Genomic DNA, 22250 nt, shown 5'->3' on the forward strand with positions numbered 1-22250 from the left:
TAAATAGAATACAAATGTCCAGACAGAGTCACAAACAATGCTGAGGTCACACAAATATGAACATGCACACCCACACAGCGTACCAGAGCAAACGCTGGTGTCTGAGCCATGTTTGTGGTGAGTTACGCAGAAGTACATATTTATATACATCCTGTAATACTGTAAGATCCAAACAGCTTAAAGAGTAACCTTGTGTTTCTACAGCACTGTGTGCAGAACCACTGCTGACATCAGCGTTGAATAGCTGGTGGTTCCTCTCTGACTGAACTGGATCTGGCCTCTCCACAACGTTATCACTAAGCCCAAATTCCAGCTGAAACCACTGAGTGTGTATTGTTCAGCACACGTCTGCATGTCCAGATCAGGAAAAGCTTCATTTTGAATTATATGACAAACTGCACATGCCAAACATTCCTGTAAGGCTGGGTGGGAATTATCACGATTTATACGAAGCGCGCTCATCTGTCAGCCTAAATCACACAGCTGGGCTGTTACAGAGAAAAACATCCCAACCACACTGAGTGAGACGCAACACGTTCGACCTGTTTATCTCAAATGAAATTCTGATGTTGGTTATGGCAGCTGGTGGGAAAGCTTATGTGCAGATGCTTCAAGTTGCACAGAATAGAAGTGCGGCAGTATATCAATGTGGGCTGATAGGAGTGTTAATCACTACTGAGATGTCTGGCTTTTAAAACTCCCCGTCTTGCTAGTTCTCAATTTTGGAAACAAGCTCTGCCTCCCACCATGAACACCTACCTACATTTTCAACTGCTCAGCAATGTTACAGCAGTGCATGAAGGCCCTAAAATGCCTCTTATTGCCCTAGCATTCCTTCTTTACTCGACATTTGTGTCGGCTGTAAATAGATAGATGCTTCTCAGCAGGGCTTGTCTTTCTGAACTAACCGGACAAAGCCATTTGATATATTCTCGATTCCCATCCCTACACACGCTAGATGCTAGCTTGTTGCTCGTCCGCTGTTTGGTGCGTAGCGTTGATTTATTTGAGCTATTTTGCTGAAAAAAGATGCCAGCTGGAAATAAGTTTGACGAAAACCAAAACAATAAGGACCTAAGAGTTCTATAAAACAAAATACTTGAGTTGTTGTTGAGTACCAGTGTTAAGTGTGCGCTGTTAGCCACGTTTGCGCAATTCGTTTGCTAGCCAGTAGTGTTCTTCTAGCCCTTGCATTAGCGCCACCAACTGTAGCACAATAGCATATAACCAGCAGAAATGTGTGTTCTGTCGTCTACAAACGAATACAAACAGAAAGGCCTCTCACCAAAGACTGAATAAATAATAATAGACAGTCTCTGTGACGTCACCCGCAGGTTTCTGAAGAGCCGTTGTGAAGCTCGGTGTGGTCGGATCTGGCCGTCGCCATCTTGGCAGTCCTGAATCCGCCAGCTAATCCAAAAATGGGCAAATATGTGGAGCATGGGTGAAACTAGGGCGGGCTGAATGAAGCCTGGTTACTGAAAACAGCTGCCTGTCAAAGCACCCACCTGTCACTCAAAGCAGCCATGTCCTTAATTATGAATAACTTTAGGCCTTAAAGGACCTGTGTGTAGGATTTATAGCATCTAGCGGTGTCAGTTAGTATCAGATTGCAACTAACTAAACACCACGTACCTGGGAATGAAGTTGCTGTGTAGAAGAATTTGCTATGGAATGTGAAAGGCCTTATCTACAGCCAGTGTTTGGTCCATTCTGGGCTACATTAGAAATACGGTGGTTCAGCATGGCGGACTCCAAAGAAGTCGACCCGGGTCAGGTGATTATGCACTAATGAAAACATACCTATCCTATTAAAGGACAGGTATTATCCTATTATCCTCCTAAATGTTACACACTGGACCTTTAATATAATTTATCGGGTGAGTTAAAAATTCATCCCCCCTACATTTGTCATGAACGGGGAAATTAGGTATAGAGACCAAAAGCGATTTTAATACCAGGCTGTAAACATGTTTATTCCTGCTGTAAAGTTGGCCATTTTAATATGGGGGCTTATGGAGATTGGTTGGCTTTTTGAGCCAGCCTCAAGTGGCTGTTCGAGGAACTGCAGTTCCATATTGCTTCATTTACCAGCCATGGAGGTGGCACACTTGGCACCCACTCATAAAAACATTGCTCCATAGCACTGCTAGTGGTCAAAAACTCTACAAGGTACTGTACGTATGACCAAATTGAAGCTAAAAAGCTCAGTAGGGTGATCATTTTGTGGCTTTCTCAGCACGAAGAGGTCATAACTCCAACAATATTGTCGGACTGTTCGACAATAAAGTGTTTCTGGAGTAGTGACCTCTTCTGACTTTTTCCCCTTCTCGGTGCACCTTAGAAGTAGATAACACTTTTCACATTACACATTTACATAACATTACACACATTTGATCTGTTGGTAATATAAACAACATTTATAACTGGAGCTTTAAATCACTGCAGACTGGCATGACTGGTGAACAGTGTACAGACCTTACATCACAGGAGTTATACTTAAGAAAGCTTTGTATCAAAAACGTAACACAATTCTCTCTCTGAGCTGAATGTGTGCAGACTGCCCTGAGCAAATTTAATATGCATGCAGTGAATATACAAAGAGAAGTACATGTAAGGCCCCACATTGTCTTTTACATTTCCCTTTTAGCGTCTGTCTGGATGGAAAGATGCTAACCAATATGACGTGGCATTGAGCCTCATATCTTCGTTGCTGATGCAGTTAAAAGGCACCAGACATGCAGTTGCAGTCACACTGCATGGATGAGCCTCCAGGTAACCACAAATCACTGGGGGTCAAAGGTAAATTACTCTTTTATGTGAACACACACACATACACATACACACCCTTGCACTCCGCATAAACAGCCGTCTGAGACAGTAAAAGCTCTCCCTCCCTTTCATCTTTAATGAAAAGCATATTTGGTTCTGCTCCCCTCCTCCCCTGCACCACACCGGCACCCACGCACCCATTCAAATCCTAACGCCTTTATAGAAACATACAGTGCAGCGCTGCAGGGCTGAGCTGAGGGAAGCGCTCATTATGAACATCAAAGGCCTAGATGGGCGCTGACTTGATCCTTTGAGATGATTGGAGTATCTCACTCGGTGAACAAAAAGCTTGGACGTCTGCGCGCAGGATGGAAATTCAATTACCGAGCGATTCAGGGCTGGCAGAGGGGAAGGAATGTAAAGATTTGAAGGAAATGGGTCATCATTTTTTTGCCAGGATGTGTTTGCAGTTGATGGGTGGTGGATCAGACTCCCACATGTTGCCCCTGAAGCCCGGGGGCCATACTATAGGAAGCTGCAGCTCTGTTGTGGGCCTACAATGTGCCACCAGAGAAATGTTTTATTGAACACTATCGCTGAGTGGCTGAGTATTCCTGCAATAACTTCCACGTCAGTCTTCATGTCATGCTTCGTCTTTCAGCTTTGATATGTTGCTCCCGTTTGTTTTGTTTTTGACAATGGCCGGCAGTGATTTGATATAGAGAAATGCCTGGGAGTGCTTCTGTTCTGAAGGATTACTGAGAGTTTAGCTTCAGGCATCATTTCTTTATGGTGAGGTCTGAGGGAGGGAGCAGGGAAACAGCAGAACACTAGTGCCATCTAGTGCTGCTGATGTAAACTGCTTCAACACTGAGAGGAGGAATCAGTGGCAGCCGGCAACCATGAGTGGAGACATTTAGGATTAGTCCCATTTGTGCAGTTTTTCCAGATTGCACTGGTGACTACTTATAACGAAGTTTATTTTGACGTCAACACTTCACTGTAAAAAAGGCCATCCAAGACTTAATGTCCTGCAAAGTTTGAATGTTTTTAAAGGGATCAGTCATTCTGGAGAAAGATAGTTGATTTTCTAGGTCTTGTGTTGCCACGGTGTCGGTATATGACAACCTGGGAGCAAGAACGCCACCCACTTTCCCATTTACCCTAACAAGTGTCAGTATTGACAGTATGATCATAAACCACAGGTGAAAGCCAGATGCATAATGTCAGGCTGATTTATGTCAGGCTGATGTATTAGTATTGTATTTTTTAGCTGCAGAACATCCCACTAAGCCACATTGTAGCTATTATTCTGGAATAGGGATCCTTAATAATAATGCTGGTAATAATGTTTGGTGCTGTGTATTTATGTTAATAACAAAGATAGATATACTCTATATCACTATTAGATTTTTAAACCCCATTTCATCCCCTCTTTAATGAATTCATAAAATTGTCCTCTGGACGGCGCTATAGAGCAACTGCAGCAACCAAGAACATTTACAAAAAGTCTTTCACACCAAATGCAATAAGCTCAGTTCATAAACACGTCTCACACTGGGACCATATCTGTTACTGTCTGTACTGTGCACGTTGTGTTATTTATTATTGTTTGTATTGTGATTCACATTGATATGTTTTAACCAATCTGTGAAACCGAAGGCAAATTTCCACATTTGTGGATGTCCACTCTGAAATATTTTTTCTAACTTTGAGAGTGCGCGCGCACAGACACACACACACACACACACACACACACACACACACACACACACACACACACACACACACACACACACACACACACACACAAACACAGCGAGGTGCAGACCAATGTGAGCTCCAATGCAAAGGCCTTTCAAATTAAAAAAACACACACAGCTCTTCTCCAGTGCAGCTCTTCATCAGGATGACAAGCACTGAATACTTTCACTGAAAAGGTTTACTGCAAAAAACACGTCTTTTATCATTCATAACAGAAGACAACAATCCAAAAGTATAATCAGTGGCATAAATCCTCACCAACCAGAGGATGCTGTTTGCTTTTATGACCTCTGATGCTTAAAGACTCCATAAATACGGATCCATGTCAACAAGTGAAATAGTAACATGCTCCATTTGACATGATCACCTTTTACAGACTGAAGTGAACCCAGAATGTGGAGGAGCTGGTGTTGGCTACAGAATGTAGCAGGGCGGTGTGAGCACAGATCCACGGTCAGCCAACCTGCATCTGTTTGAACGGTCACAGAGAGGAAATTCCACATGCGGATACAGAATTCATCCAATATCCTCTCTCTGGATGCCTTTCTTTGCTCTTAATGCAGGAGGACGGTTCAGAATGTGGTAGCACAAAAGGTTCCTTCTTTAGCATTTTTAAGGCCTTTATAAAGTATTTAGGAAAGGTATAAAACATCTTCCTTCATCGGCCTTCATGGTGCATTATTGCTCCAATAGGTAACCTTTGCACCGTGTCAGCAAATGCATATGTTTTGGTGAGTTCACCTTCCTTCAGACAAAGAACTGGCTCACTGCTGAATTTGAATGTATTATTCTGTCACTTCCTCTGAGTACTGTAGTGCACACAGGATGGGCGAATCTGCACCATCTCACTATGTACATGTTCAACTAATTGGAGGCTCTTTTGATTGTTTATAGATGTTGCTATCACTAACTAAAGATCTCCACCCTTCCTCTCTTGATTTGTTTTTGCTGACTGGCTTTCCTTCACTCTCACTGTCAGTGTACCTGCCCCTCTTCCTCACGCTCTCTTTGTCACACTGCTCGGGAAAAGTGTCACCTCTTGGTGGACGGCCGGAACAGCTGGCACCAACAGGCGAGAGTGTAAATGACATAAAACAACACACTGTGGGTCACAGTGGACGACCCTCCTCCATTCAGTGTGTGTCACCTAAACTTACAGTAGGCCATAATTATTTACTGTCAGTTGATGACGGCTGCTACATTTACAGTGAATTGAAGTTAAATGTTAAAGGACCAGTGTGTAGGATTTAATGGCATCTAGCGGTCCGTTCTGGGCTACTGTAGAAACATGGCGGACTCTATGGAAGGCGACACACAGCGTCTGTAGATAACAACAGCTCATTCTAAGGTAACAGAAACACAACGGTTCCTATATTCAGGTGGTTATACACTAATGAGAACATACCTATAAACATTATGTTCCATTTCTGACAATACATCCTCCTAAATGTTACAAGCTCAAATCAGTCAACTTTAAGAAATGCAAATGAATTACTCTCAACTTGTTGACGTGCCATTTGGTCTGTTCTGTACGCGTGCTGCTGGTATAGATGGCGTTTCATTGTCCTCTGGCGTAAGAAAAAAATTTACTTTCAAAAGTCTGAAACAAAAGAAGTTGGATATGCCAGTTCATTTATTTTTACAACTATAGCAAAAACAACATATCTCTTAAAATAAAACTCATCATCTTTGACAACTACGGTCAAAAACTATGAACTCTTGCTCTGTGCCACACTTGACTTAAATAGACTCACAGTGACTCACAGCGCCACCCATCGTCAGCTATAGAAATGGCTTCAGCTCAACTGTAACTGCAACCAGCGGGTTGAACCACAAGTGGGAACGGAAAGAAACGGAAAAGATTTAAGAGACACTGGACTAGTTACACAATATTATCATATGTGTATCATTAACGCTATCAATATTGCATTTTTTAATATCACAAATATCGTCAATATTATTATTACAATGAAGACACAGATAGGAATATGGGAATGAGGAAGAAAACATGACTTAACCGGTTATATACATGCTGTGTAAGCTAATGTAGTATGTCAGATAATAGCAGTTGTCTCTTCACCTGCCGCACAGTGACAACAGTAAATGTTGAGTATTTGCAGTCGGTGCTGTAGCTGCAGACTGTTCCGGTCCCTGTGCTGTAATTATCACCTCAGTGTCAGCACAGACTGAGCTCAGGCTTTGAACTGCAGGCAGGGCTGCTAATGAAGAGCCAACAGAGGCCCAACACTGCTCCGCTCAGTCACACACTGGGACTGGGTTTCTTAAGAGCTACGGGACACAAAGCACGCGGATTACTTGTGGATTAAGAGTTATTCATCGTGGTTAAATCAGGAGAGGGTTAGATTATTGATCTGTTTCATTAATTTCACTGAGTTCCTGTTTATCTTTGATGTGAGGCTGTGGGGGTTTTCCTCTATCTTCAGAGGATCTCTCAAAGAGTGTATTGTCGTTCTCTTATGGACACATCTGTGGATGCTGCTCTTTCTTTTATCAGGTTAGTTCTAAATACTACTCATGAATTTCTTTCAAATAATCTGAAAAGTAAAACACATCACTTCCTGTGAGTCGGAGGATTTTTTGCCAGGAAGGAGCGAGCAGCCACTGAGTGTTGGGAACAACTTGAATACAGAAAAACATGACACTCACAAAAAGAAGGGGCATTTTCCTACCTTAAATCGCACTTTCTTGAGCATCATCCTAGAATCCAGATAAAAAGACAGTAACAAAAATGAGATGTTACAAAACTTTCCCAACTCCAAACTCCATTCAGGAAAATAGCCTCCAGCAAAACTCCAATCAGTCGATCCTCCACAACAAATCCTGTCACAACATCCAAGCTGAATCACAGTGCGCTCTGCGGTGTGAGGTGTCTGCCTGCCGACTGACTGTGTGTGCCAAAGACAACAGTGTCTGCCCCAGTGTCGCCCTGCTCTCCCCTCTCCCTCTCCCTCCTCTGAGACCCTTCACAAAGCTTATCAGGCTGCTCATTCATTCGTAAAACAGACACACCCTCTTTTTATGACTGGAGGGCTGCTATTAACACCCCCCCTCCCACAACACCCTCCCCAGTCCAAATATGGGTGGCTGGTAAGCTCTCTTGAACTCATCCCCCATGACCCTTTAAAGCCCCCCCAACGCTCTTCATCTCCCAGCGTTTACCCATCTGTTGGACCGCAGCGTCTCAGCTCAGCATCTGACTTGCCTCACCTTCATGGCTGTTCAGCTTCTCCTCTCACACAGTCCGTCTGTGTGGCAGCAATACGCTGAACGGAAAACATCATTCACACTCCAATAAGCTCCAAACAATCCATGTTTGCAGCAGGGATGATTACTGCAGTGTCCAGTTACAATAATCTGGAGTCTTTATTCAAGGTCAGTATTTATTGTGTGTGAAGATAAAGACCTGTTGGTACAATATTGTGTCTGATATGTTTTTTCCACAAAAAATGTATAATTTCATATTAAAATCCTTTCAACACACAAGATGTCTCCTCCTTCACTGTAAAGTCCATTCTCAGTGGATGTGCACTGGTGGCTTCAGGTTTCTACATCACACTGTACAAGTTGCATACTGGACCAGGACTGACTTCCTAACTATTTGTGATGTCACAAATCCTGCTGGTAGGCCCCGCCCCTTAAAATCTGATTTTTTTTCAATGAGCACAGAGAAACTTTCCACTTTCAGCAGATGAATGTGAAAACATCCTTCTAGAGTCAAACTCTGTACAGACAGCATTCAAACAGCTCACTGTAGGAATGAGAAGAAAACACTGGTTTCTGACTGGAGGGGGGCTTTAAACTGTAAACCACTCCAGAGTTCTCCATGTAACGTCCCGTAAGATGTTTTTAAATGTAGTTTTTCGTACAGGTTAAAGATACAATGTGTCAATCAGTGAGCTTGAGTGGTGCTAGCAGGGTCAATATTTTAGCTTTTGAGTGAGCCAGGCTAGCTTCCTCTGCTTCCACGTTTTATGTTAACATAAACTAATCCACTTGAGCAGTGTGCCAACAAAGGCAGGGAAGAAGAAGACTGCAAAGGAAACATACATGATGCTGGTTTCAAAATACTTCAAATGTTTATGAGGAAGTGAGTACATTCAACACATTTATTAGATCCCAAAGATATACATGAAACTGATTTTTCTCACAATGTTCTCATTTAACTCATGGCAAGATATATGCACGTGTAAGCCATACATTTAAAGAGCTTGGCTCTTATTTTGTAAAATTGTAGAGGGGGACTTAATGTGACTAAAAAGATAAGAAAAGGACTGTTTTAACCTTTGAGGAAGTGTTTGTTTGACCTTTGACCCCATGCTGTTGCAAATAGAAACACATAAAAGTGCCTTCATCCTGTAAAACCACCCTCAGAGTCAGTCACCTGTTTGCTGTCAGTGAGGCCACTCCAGTCTTTAGGCATATCTCAGATCAGCCAGACCTGAATAATGGGATTTCTGTTCAGGTGGATAAAACAAACGTCAAGCACGAGCACCCCAAATATTTTGGACCATTCAGAAAGTTACAATCCATTTAAAAAACTGAAAATAATTTGTGTATTAGCAAGGCTGATACATTCAAGCACTGCTTACCAAAGTGAAAAAACCCTTACATTGAAGTTATGTCATTTTCATATTATGGGTTCGGCCTCCTGCATTTTTCCTGTGTGTTTCCATCACACATACATACATATAATATACATGTATCCAGTCCATAAAACGTATGTCTCCTAGATACCCTAAAGCACTGGTTCACAACCTGGGGGCCCTACAAGTGGCTGCATGATAAATCCACAGTAAGCACTTTTTGGACTGCACTGTACTTATAAGGTGGGATTTAAGGGGGTCACTAATACAGGAGCTGGTGCTCTAGCGGTACAATAAAGATCAGACATGAGTCATGCGTGTGGAAGTACGAGGCCGTGGCTCACTGCTCCATGTTTAGTCTGGCTTCTGTGACCCTCACAGTCAATGCTAATGAATGATGTCTCGCGTGACCGGACAGGATGAGTCATGAGGCTTTAAAGGTGACTGCGATTAGTCATTGCATAAGACAAAATAAAATGAAATACCTCAATTGAGTTTATGCAGGAAATACCAAAATACTACCAAAAGTATGTATACAGGTGGCTCATTTAGTCATAATGTATCCTGTAACTGTACTGTCTCTCTTTTATGTCATATTACATTTTATTTTATAATCTTATAACCACTAAACTACAAAGCATCAATCGACAGAGACTAGGGGCCACTGGCACCAGGAGGAACAGGTCCCGACTGATACAGTGTTCAGATTCTTTAATACTTAAGTAAAAGTTTTCAAACCACACTGTACATATTCAGTAAAAGTTCTGCATTGAAAGTGTAAAGGTATGTAAATGTATAATGTACTTAAAGGTCATTGAACATTGAGGGGGATCTATTTGCAGAAATGGAATTAAATATTCATAGGTATGTTTTCATTAGTGTATACCTGTATCTGCATCACCTGAGAATAAGATTCTTTGTGTTTTTGTCTCCAAAGAATGAACCGTTAATATCTACAGATGTCTATTTACAGCCTTCCGTATTGAACCACCATGTTTCTACAGTAGCTGGAACAAACCAAACATCAGCACTAGATACAGCCATTCACATTTTCTGTGTGTTTTGTGGCCACCCGAGTTTCTCCCAGTGAATTGTGAGCTGCAACTACACCACTAGATGCACCTTAATCCTACACAGTGGACCTTTAAAATGATTAAAGGTAGAAAAATGTGCCTAGTGACTGAAGTCCTATTATACATCATTAGATTAATATTACTCATACATAAGATTCAAATGAAAAGCACAATTGTGAATTTGGAACCATGAAATGTTTTTACATGAAAAATGACAAATGATCATGAAAATAGTTTCCAAATAATTTTCTGTCAATCAGCTAATTGATTGAATAATCCTTTCAGGTGTACTTTATAGCAGGCTCTTTTCCCTCTCCCTCTTATTTTGTAAAGAAACTAAAGTTATCAAATACATGTTATTGAGTAAAATGTACTATATTTCCCTCTAATGTAGTGTAGAAATGTTTTTATTTAGATTATACTGAACCAGGCAAGTCATTAATAACAATTAACAATTGTTTTATTGGCAGTAGAAAGTAGTGTGTTTGTATTCTTACATTATTGATGATTCCCAACTGGGTAAAGTCCTGGTGCTAATCAAGTGCATTACCAACACAAAAACCCAAGTCAGACTTACATTTTTCAATAATACATTTTATTCCATTAAAGATTCTTTTTTTCTAATTGTACACTGGAATGTTAAGATTCCCCTTCAGTAATTTAGTTAAAAATGCGCCATCTAGTCATTTTCAACCCCACATCCACACAACCATTGCTAAATTGAAATTTGGGGAATACAAATGAAAAAAAAAAAAAAAAACAAAACAAGAACATGAAAGACAAATGTTATATTTTGAATAATGTTGATGTACTATGAGAATGTAAGTAAAGGATGACTCGGTGGATGCACAGTTACTGCGAGGGCTCCGGTGGTCTCTGCTTACCTTGGATGTGGGGGGAGAGGGTCCGATATAGGCTGGCAGTCTCTGTTCCCTGCTGTGTGTGTGTGTGTGTGTGTGACTGTGTGTGTGTGTGACTGTGACAGCTATCATGCCAAAACACATCCACTCGTGTCAGATCTAAAATGCCACGTGGGATGTCAGATTAGGGGGGCTTGGATGTTGTTTCTGGGCTGTGTTCAAAGTCATTTTCACTGGGTGATATCTGAGGGCTGGTCGCTGGACTTAAATGGACCAGAGTGAAACATGGCGCCTCTTTTTTGACAAAGTGAGGAGTGGTTGCAATGGCGGTACAAAAAACAAAAAGATCATAAGAAGATTCAACAGATGCAATAGTTAAATGTATTTACTGGTGGGTAACTTTGCCCTGCAGCTGAGAATCCCTTACAAAGTCCTGCTCTTCACTGTCAATATCCAGATTAGTGGTAAACAATGACAAAGTATACAGCAAACAGTAAAAAATATCAAAGTTAAAAATAAAAAGGACACGTTGCTGATGATAACCTCAGACAGAACAGACAATATACTGAGCACAGGCTTTTCAGCGAAGAAACAATGTGTTACCTCTCTACAAAAACTGAAAACTCAAAGAAAACCCAATCATCTGAAGTGAGATATCGATAGAGCAAATCACAATAGTTTAACGATTAAAGAGTGACAGGCTAATAATGATTGACAGCTACAATTCTGCAGTTATTATGGAGAAGAGAATCTGAAAAGACAGAAAGCAAGAACCCCATTCAAGAACGGCTTTGAACCATTGCAACGTGAGCGTGAAGAAGAAAAGGTTGTGGAGAGGATGCATGATGCTCGGAGGGGATGCTAAACTAGCAGCGCTCACTCTAGTGGAGACTGATACAGTGGCCTCAGGTCCCTGTTCTCCCTCTCTACCTCCTGGCAGGGTTTCACTGATAGATGGACGAGGAGACGGCCGCTGGCCTCTCCTGCACCCCCGCAGTCATCCTCTACTTAGTCTGAAGTCCTCTTTACAGTTCTGCTTGGCGAACACAACAGCATCAGTGTAGTTTTTTTCTTTTGTGTGTGTTTGTTGGTTTCAATTAACTCTATATATAGATGATCCTCTCTCATACAAACATATAAATACACCACCGCTGCTCTGCTCCACCACAGGAAGAGGCTTTGCCAGAGGGCTGACGTAGTCCTGTCGATGTACACAGTCTCTGAAATAGTATACAGGGTGGGCAGGCAAGAAATCTTCAATCTTTCTCTGTAGCATAGATTTGGACTTTTTTTTGTTGGTGATTTTTTTGATTTTGATGTTTTCTCTGAATATTTTTTACAGGATTTCGTATTTGTCAACCACAAAGGAGGTTTCTGAAGAGAATCTAACGGAGCTGTCGCCATCTACGTGAGTCACTTTGGTAACCTGGGAAAAAAGAAAACGGGCATTAGCAGCAAGTAAGTACTTTATCAGACAGAGCATTACTGATTGAGCTGTTTGTCTTCTACCCTATATACAGTTCTATCTATCCATAGCATTTCTTTAGGCCGACACATGGACTACAACAATACATTAGGTGATAGTCACTTTTTAAAACATTAACACGGAACATAAACAAACTATGCAGTGCAGACACAGTTTCTAAATGACCTTGAGCCTAGTTCATTTCTGATTTATCTGGGATTGGTTAATATGAGCAGACTATGAGGCCAGGCTGTTGTGTCTGACCAACGCTCCAGAAACCAAACATATTAGTTTATTCAGTTTGAAATGATCTAAAACAGAGAGAAGCAGCAAATCCTCTCACTTCAGAAGCTTAAATCTGCCATTTTTACTAGATACATGACAAAATAGTTGATTAGTTTTCTGCTGATCAACTAATCGATTAACTGATTTGATTACACTGATGTATCTCTAAATGGTTATAGTTATATCGGACTAAATCGCCTACAAAGACACATGAAACATACAGTCAGCAGGAAAATGTCACCTTGTGTATATTTTGAACTGACAGCATGTTCACAAGTAGCATCACAAGTGGCAAACTTACATTTACAACTTTATTAGGTACACCTGTACAATCCATTACAACTGCTCTGCTATCATTTCTGAATGTTCAGTTTCTATCAAAACTACTACTTCTACTCAAATATGTCAATTTTAATTACTTTTATAATTAAGGTGTTAGTTAAAGATGGTGATGCACAGACTACAACATACATATGAGGGGGGCAGAATATTAGAAACCCCTCTGAATAAAAAAGTAGTCCAATACAAAACCTTTTTTTTTTTAAGACAAAACCTCTATGACTGTGTCAAAAACCCACTATAGGCTTCATAAACTTTAAAGCAGAAGAATTGTGTTGGATTGCATTAGATCAGTGGTTTCCAACCTGAGGGTCGGGACCCGGGGAGTCAAGGGGCCTTCTTGATTTTAAGGGGTCAAAGGAAACATAAGAAATATACACAGTAGGCCAATATCTCAGCATTTGGTTCATTTCTATGAAGGTATCTCAGTGAAATTGTTGTTTGTAAAAGTGATATTATTGATTTGAAATTTAAACAGTGAAGACCTGAACACAGGCTACATTCACAGAGCCTTCACTCTCTGATGAACAGCCCCGTCTTGCATCAGAACAGTATGTATGATTGTTAAAACAAAAGGTAGCAGTTATTGTGTTCACTGTTTGGGTTCATTGTACAATTTCAGTTGTTCTGCATTGGATAGAATATGAAATATCCACTAAATATATCATTCAGTCATGGGTTGTAAGTCTACTCAATGATAGAAATTCCCTTAAGGAAAAAGGTTTGGAACCACTGCATTAGATTGTACAGGTGTAGCTAATAAAGCTGCCAGTGTATGAGATCTGAACTCAGTGGCTTCAGTAGTAAAGCGTTTCCAACCCACCTGGATGTCGCAGTAGTTGCGCTTGGACACAAAGGACACATTGATAGGGAAGAAATCATTGGGCTGTCCGGCGATGCTGAACTCCAGGCTGCCGGTCTTGTTGTTGGCATCGATGACAGGTAGGCACCACTCCAGGACGTTTCGCCTGCTGTCGTGTTTGTACTCTCCATCCAGATCACCAATCACAGGGGCTCCCACACCAGACCTGCAGGGGAGCACAACAACACACATACAGAGGTTTTACGATTCTGAATTGGGATGCATGGTAATAGATTCACACACTCTCTCACACACACACTCTCACACACACACTCTCACACACACACTCTCACACACACACTCTCACACACACACACACACACACAACATTATATTATTATATCATTATAAGATACTGGGTTAGAGTGGCTTCAAATTAAAACTACAATATTAAATCAGTGTTTTAAGTCTAATGTTTCTGAAAGAAAAATCATGTCCTTACGGTACTGGGATGCTGATCACCACGTCATTGAGGTCGAGGCTCTCCTCCTGCAGCTCGTATTCAATGTTGACATCACAGCCAGTACCGCTCTCTGAAGGCCAGCAGTTTACTGTAAAGGAACAACCCAGTCATATTAGTGTGACTGTGAAGAATGGTACACCACAAGGCTCTCATTATCTGATGAAACAAACAGAACAGCAGCATCAAACTGGCCCAGGTAAAGCACCTGTACTGGCACTTACTGGTTAGAGGTATGAGGGACTCGTCTGTGGTCTGTAGTCTCCACTTCAGCACACCAACATCATTGTTGAGAGGGAAGGACTTCTCTGGGTTCTTCAGGCCAATCACTGAGTCAGCTGTGAACAACTTCTTGTCCACATTGGGATGTGTCTGAGAAGACAGAAACACATGTATCAACTGTCATTAGACACTTGTTAAACTCAGAGAAGTTGTGTGTTTATTTGAAAGATTTCAAAGCATGAAAGGTGATTTTCCACACTGTAGCAGCCTCTAACATTATTTATGTAATAGAATAATAATATATAATATACTTGTGTATAGCATAACATTATCTCCAGCTACTGTCTGGAATATGTGGTAGACCTACTTGCAGCTGCAATCCTTTGTTGTCATTATTGTTGATAATGAGGCGGATGCGTCCGTTCTTGTCGTCTGTGACTCGGAGTGTCACCATACCCAGCACCTCCATGTTCTGTAGGCCGCCATCACGGCCGCAAGTCAGCAAGATCTTCTCCTCCACGCGCAGATGTACACTGGAGAGGAAACACATCCAAACATGCTTCAAGCTATCAAACAACCACACTGGAGACAGCCTGGACACTGAATACTGAACACTCTTACATTTGACCATTTTCATGCCACAAATGTATCAAAGTGGAGATAAGAGCAGGACAGGAGGAGCTTCATGTATTGGTTTCGTAGTTTGACTTCCAAAATACTGTAGGTGAACGACGCTGAAGAACCAATTTATGACTTGAATAGAAAACAAATATCTTCTCTGTTTATTCTAGGCCTGCTCTACAGGAAAATTGGCCCAAATATAACAACTTACACTGTACAAATAAAAATTTAATTAAAGAAACAAATATACAAACACATACAATTCACTGAAATAATAACTGAAATTATAGCTTCATTAAATACTTGGTTTGAGTATCATTATCAGCTCCTCTTGCATTGTAGTATATTCAGTGTGGTGCAGGGCATGTATTAAGTTATTGAAAATACTGAATTTAAAAGAAAAAAGAAAATTACAGAATTGCCCATTAAGTCATAAAATCCCCAAAACTATATCAAATATATCAGGTTAGGTGAAGTACATTTGCTTTGTTTAATTTGAACTTCAGTGTCAAATATTTGCTCATCAGACCACGTAACACCCATTTGATATCTGTCATCATTTGGGCTGGGCACAATTAAACAGTACTCAACACTATTACTGTGATGTTGCTCCTACAACACACCTCTCCTTGATTGTGAGAAGTAGTATTCACTCTTCCATCCCACACTAAACCTCAGCTACATGTTAATCTCACGCTTTACCTGTAAGACTCACTTTATAATGCCTTTGCTCATAATCTTATTACAGTCTGCTATACTAGTATCCTGTTTGGCTCTGAATGAAGCAGCTTTAAAAAAGGGCAATGGTTTGGCTGACAATATGAGGTGTCTTGGAGGCTTCTCAACCGATTATTCAAACGTATTTTAATTTTTGACTCACAGAGCCACTGTGTGACCGACCAAGCCACATCAACTCTCACCAGATTATTAAAATGAATAAATACATGGACATCAGTATGTCATCATAATTAAAGGGGCTGTAAGTGAAACTGGCATTTTGGCTAACTCCCTGTCTGTTCTTGAAGTTAGCAGTCCTGTCCCTCCTCCCCATGTCACCAAACCAAAATTCTGCTTCCTGCCCTTAAGGACCGCCTCTTTGTGGAGTTCTCTCTCCTGATTGGATAAAGTGGGAACATGATACCACAAAATGTATTCTCTGTTTACTGCAGAAAGGAGGGACTGGAGACCATGTTTCTGATAGAGCACTCTATATCAGCGACGGCTGCTGGAATGTAAAAAAGTTATTTAACACTTATTTTAACAAAAAATATAGCTTACAGCTACTTTAAATAAAACTTCCATATAGCTACAACACTCACACAAAGTCTTCAGTATTTGATATGATTCTAACAAAAACTGCAAGAACCAGTGTTATTATTTTTAATTTGGATGTTTGCACTCCCATTTGGCCAAATGAGGTCAGTGGAAACCAACTTTGAGGAATTCCAGAGAAATAAACAATATTAAATCATGATGATCGTGATGTGTCTGTACCTCTCCACATTGACTGGTGGTGGGAGAGCTTTAGATACATCTGAGCCCCTCTTTCCTGTGGTGGGCATGATGGTTTCACCCTCAGACTTGAGCTTGTCAACAAAGTTATCCACCTCTTTCCCCTTAGCACCCAGTTTCAGAGCCTTACTGGGTCCACTTGGTCTGGAAAGAAAAAAGACAGCATCTTTAAACAGTGGTCTTCAACAATAAAAAAAACTCAACTTCAAAACATCCCTTATCAAAACAACAATGAATAGCAAAAAGAGATGTTTAAATAATAAAGTATTTGACACGTGTATTTCCTGGAGTTGTACCTGACTGGAGCCGGTGTGATCTTGGGCTTCTCGGGCTCAACAATAGTGTCTGTGATGATGGACCCTGAGGAGACGCTGGTCATGCCGGCGCTGCCGAAACCGCCAAAGGCTGGCACCTTCTTTCCAGAGCGCTCAGCATCCCTCCTAGCCTGCTGCAGCTCCTTGGCCTTCCTCCTCATCTCTGCCTTGGCCTCTCTTTCCTGAGTCTGTGGATTGACAAAACAACATTTAAAGTTTAATTTAAAGTTCCAGTGTTTTTAAGACCTACATTTTTACACCTATACTGGCAAAAAACATACCATGGGTATGAAGGTAAACTAGTATTAGTTCCACATTGGTTTCTTTGTGTAATGGAACTATATACAATTCATGTTATTTCATTAATCCAGGCAAATTTAAGGAGCTTTCAAAATCATATTTATGACCTTTCAAGAGATTTTAAGGCCTAAAATTCAGATAATTGGATTTTTGACTTTTTAAGACCCCTCTGACACCCTGTAAATGATATGAGGTGACACACTGAGATAAATGCATCATTTTCACTGGTGTTCTAATTGCTGTAAACTAGTGCAGTGTTAAATTACTAACACAATTAGAGTTAATAGGATAAAAATAACATCTGTTTCTGTTCAAGATGTAACACAGCAATGACCTGATTTCTCCATAGGGATCACCAAACTTTGTTTTATCCAATAAACCAGAGGGACTCAACAGTGTGATCTCACCTCTCTGACAGCACGGAAAACCTTCTCCTCGTGGGAGTCCATCTCTGTGAAGGTGCGGATCTGAGCCAGGTTGACGTTCTCTCTGTAGCCTAGTGCCACAATCTCATCGAAGGCAAAGATCAGGTCGAAACAGTGCTCGGATATTTCGCTCTCCTCCAGCACACGACAGTATTCTGGGATCTGGAAAGGTAGGGGAGAAAAATTAAGATCAATCAGACAACTGAACCATTTTAACATTTGGCGCACCCTGCAGTGAGTAAGAGATGTGAACTTTAAGAAAACTGAAAGATTATTTCTACATGACCGCCTAGGCAAAAAAATTGACTGCTGACACCACAGTGCATCTTATCTGATCCTGAATAAAAACACTACTGAACACTGTGAGACTGTTCAAGCACTGTAGCACAAAGGCACCTTTCACCTATTTCTGACGAGCCGTTTGCTTGCAACTTTAAACATGTTGAAGAAACACTGATTGCTGTACAGTTTTAATAGCACAGCTTGAGGTTTGAAGTTCGGTGCATTAATGCAGATGTCAGGCTCTAAGCTATTGTAATGAACTTCCTATCACCTATCACATACATTGAATAACATCAGGTGATTTCTTGTAATCTAGGTTTTAATTATAAAATTTTTCCTTTATGAGTTGTAATTTAAGTCCTTTCACTTTAGAGAAAAAGTCAGAACATATGAAATTGAAAATACACCCTGACCCCATTACCACCATACCATTTCCCCCTTTGTGTTGGTAAAGTTTTAGCCGTTGAACACTCAAAACACATTTTGCATTCAAGTGAGGTTTCCTGCCTGTGTGTATTTAATATACAGAATGGAAATAAAATGAATTACAAAAGTTTAAAAAAGCTGAAGCAGTGTCAAATTACTTCAACAGTACCAGAAAATAAAAAAGGAGAAAAGCAGGGCAAGATGGTTTTCTCTTACATGACAGGAATAATTCAGTTTGCCGACAGATTTAGTGTTAAGTGAGATAAATACTGAATGCTTTACAGGATGCGGTCCTAATTCAACACGTCACTTTCACTCACCAAATGTAATAATGAGACCTAGTGTTTGACATGGCTTTGCCTCAAACTTGTGCATACTTTTCTTGCCTTTAGTTTTATTTTGTCTCTGCTATTGAAGCACCACATGACAGCATGAGTCTCATGCTCCAGCTACATTTGAAGTTAAGGAAAAAGGAAAACAATTTAATAGCTCATAAATGGTTTTACCTATACATTTATACTTGCTTATTACAGAAGCCTGATCGAAATCCATTTGGTTCTTTTTTGAACTTCAAATGCACACACTGTTGGGTATTCACAATCCAACTCCAATGTAGACGTACCATTAATACGCACTGAGATGCTGGAGGCAGCTCCATGTTAACTCAAAGGGGAGAACAAGAATCTGGTGTCAAATTTGTGGATGTGTGAAAAACTATACACCCATTACGTTATCCTGCCATTTACATTAATATATAAAGTAACTATTATTAACCTATTGCTCCGGACAAGGGGAATCATTAAAGCCATGTCTTCACACTGCCATGTGACAATGTTAACTTCACACTGATGACAGATCAAAAGTCAGCTCCATGTTTTCTTACCACGCGGGAGAAGAGTCTGAGTGTCTCCAGGTCCTCCAGGATGTTGCTGTTCTTGGTGGTGATGAGGACCATGTAGAGTTTCTCCAGTGGCTGGTACACATAGCGAACACTGTCTGTTTCCACAAAGGTGTGCTGCTTGCCCGTGTTCATCAGTTTAGGGAACGCAGCCAGGAGACCCTCGATACGCGTCCGGGTCATTTCCACAAACTGCCGCGATACAATGGCCTTGCCGGCCTTGGTGCACACCGCCGCTGCCAACAGCACCTGCAGGCGAAAAGAAAACCTGACTGTAGAGGTGCCTGCAGATCTTCAGTACACATTGTTTGAGCATGCAAATGTTACTGAAAGGAAAATCTAAGTTTGTCTGGCTAAAGTTAATTAACACACACAATAGAATGACAGTTCTCTGTTTTGCTTCAACTTCATCTTGGATCTTCCTAGGGAGAGCTTGCCGAGCTAAACATCAGCAAATTTAATATGGTCTTTAAAAAACAACTGTGTGCCAGATTGGGCACAATAAGCTGCTCAATGGCCCCTACTATGCTGATGTTATGTGGAAAGAGTAGCTGGCAACTAGCTGTACAAGCTGACATTTTATTTAAAAAGGTGCTTTTGCAGAGACAAAATGAATGCCGAATTTGACAACAGTGAGAAGCGATTCAAAAAATACATTGAGTTGTGTTCACAATGTACGTACGTCTGCCAAAAAGCCGAACCAACTTTGAAAAAGCCATTTTTTAAATAGAGCTTGGTGAGATTAGACTGGACATTCATCTAACTAGAGACATCGCCAGCTATCGCGGTATGTTTCAATAACACTTAATTCACTGACATAAAAATTGTAAGTTAAGCTGAATATAAGTAAGCTTGATATAAATGTCTCTTTATTACACTCTGCTAACTGAACATAAAGCTGCGTTCATTCCACGTTGACAATGGCTGAAGTTGGAAATGAAAGACACCGACTACGATGGATATGAACTTGATATGGGCAAGCAACACTTTTTAACACAGACAGTTCAGAATACATGTTGCAGCAGCTAGAAAACCATAATGATAATACAACTGTAATTCTAGGCAGTGTTTTATAAGAGCAGTGTTGCCTGGCTGAGGACAATATGACAGCAGGTAACGTTAGCTCGGGTCCGGCTAGTGACAGGAGCTAACCCTAGCGCTAGCTCGTACAGCTAGTTAACGTCAGCAATGTCTGCACACTCAGTGCCGCCTACTCACCTCAAATCTCACTCAGTGTAATAAAACGACGATTCATTTACCTTATTTAAGCGACCAGACATACGGTCGGCGCTGTCAGCCCGGTGAAAAGCTATGTTTGTCTTTCCTCTTATGTCGCTCTTGGAGAACCTAGCTAACTGATAGCTGGCTTTAGCTAGTGGCCAGGTTAGCCAATGTTATGATAATTGCTAGGCCCGATAAAAACCAGGGGAATATCTTTATTCTCGACTGTCACTCACCATTTTGGTCTCTCTCTATGGTACGACGATCTTCCGTCTCTCGTGTTTCTTGCTTTGTTGATTTCTAGTCACTCCGGAATAGCAGGGTGCGAATATACAGCTGACTTCAAGTTGTGTGATTGTTAGCTAGCTAGCGTCAATATGGCAGCAGTACAGAGCCACGTCTCCACCGGAAGAGCAGCTGGATCAGCCCACTGTGGAAACCAGTGACGTGGGCCCCAACATGTTGGCCTTGTTGCATAAATAAGTTCCTGCACTACTTCCACAGGCGCTCTTCCTCTTATTTACATTCCTCCGACCACGGCTCCATGTCTACACTCAACTGTGTTAAATACGTGAATGTGGCCGTTAATAAACTTTATTGTTCATTAGGCAATATCACACTGTTTAAGTATTTTACTATTTCTACTATTTCTACTATTATCAGCAGACATCAATTAAACTTTCACTTTTGTGAGTGTACTTCACTATTACACTAATAATCTTTAATTATCAATCACATAGGCACATTGGAATAATATAATAATAATAATAAAATAATAATAATAATAATAATATATATATATATAGGCAATACATCTTCTTTGTAGAAGTCATTGTTCACTTCATCGGATCTCTTTTGCTGCAGCTTGAATTGTCATTCGCACCTTAAATAAATGAATGTAAATGGGAAATTATTTATCTACTATTTGGGGAATATTTTGTTGTCCACTGTGGACTGCAGTGCTATTAATAAATTCATGTACATACAAAAGCAGAATAAACACATACATTTCAAAATACATAAACCCTACAAGTTAAATAGTAACACACAGTGTAAGTCAACCCTTACATACATTAATGGAGGAACACCAGTGTTGCAAAAGAGTTCAGTATAAAAATGGTGGATACACGTTAGAAATAGAAACACTTTAAAACATAGTAAATACGTGTTTGTTATAAAGAAAAAAGAGACTAAAACCTTATTATACTTGTGAAGAAGAAGAAGAAGAAGAAGAAGAAGAAGAAGGACTTTATTAATTCCCAATAGGGAAATTATTTTCTCCACCATCTCTCCACATTATGTACACTTGTGTTTTACACACATAAATAGAAATGCTAATGTGGAGAGATGGTGGAGTGATGAGATTAAGATTAGACTCAACACAATAAAACTAGAGAGCTCACAGTGTTGCAGTAACTTTCTTTGAGCACCAGATGTCCTTATTTAAACAGTGTATGAAGGGTATGCAAACAGCTCTATTTAGTCAGGATGAACAGGAGGTTTTAACACGTTGCAGTGTTCCTTTACCTATTATACCCAAGAAAA

The 22250-nt window shown here is 40.6% G+C and overlaps 2 protein-coding genes across 2 annotated transcripts in view; both read right to left on the minus strand.

Annotated features, from left to right (window-relative positions):
• The window catches only part of phldb1b (pleckstrin homology-like domain, family B, member 1b), a 127829-nt gene extending 120353 nt beyond the window's left edge, over positions 1 to 7476 (minus strand). The window contains exon 1 of the mRNA XM_051399197.1: positions 7227 to 7476. Within this exon, the coding sequence (XP_051255157.1) occupies positions 7227 to 7253 (27 nt within the window). The 5' untranslated portion in view covers positions 7254 to 7476. The remainder of the gene's footprint in view (positions 1 to 7226) is intronic.
• A 3310-nt stretch (positions 7477 to 10786) lies between these two features.
• arcn1b (archain 1b) lies at positions 10787 to 21124 on the minus strand. The gene is made up of 10 exons (XM_051397686.1): positions 20942 to 21124; positions 19470 to 19733; positions 17861 to 18040; positions 17136 to 17341; positions 16822 to 16983; positions 15074 to 15239; positions 14709 to 14856; positions 14467 to 14575; positions 13986 to 14190; positions 10787 to 12499 (listed from the first exon to the last, which is right to left on the minus strand). Exons 1-10 carry the CDS (start codon positions 20942 to 20944, stop codon positions 12410 to 12412), a joined length of 1533 nt encoding a protein of 510 aa, XP_051253646.1. The 5' UTR covers positions 20945 to 21124; the 3' UTR covers positions 10787 to 12409.
• Between the last annotated feature and the right edge of the window lie 1126 nt (positions 21125 to 22250).

The sequence above is a fragment of the Dicentrarchus labrax genome, unplaced genomic scaffold (genome assembly GCF_905237075.1).
Source record: "Dicentrarchus labrax unplaced genomic scaffold, dlabrax2021, whole genome shotgun sequence".
NCBI lineage: Eukaryota > Metazoa > Chordata > Actinopteri > Moronidae > Dicentrarchus > Dicentrarchus labrax.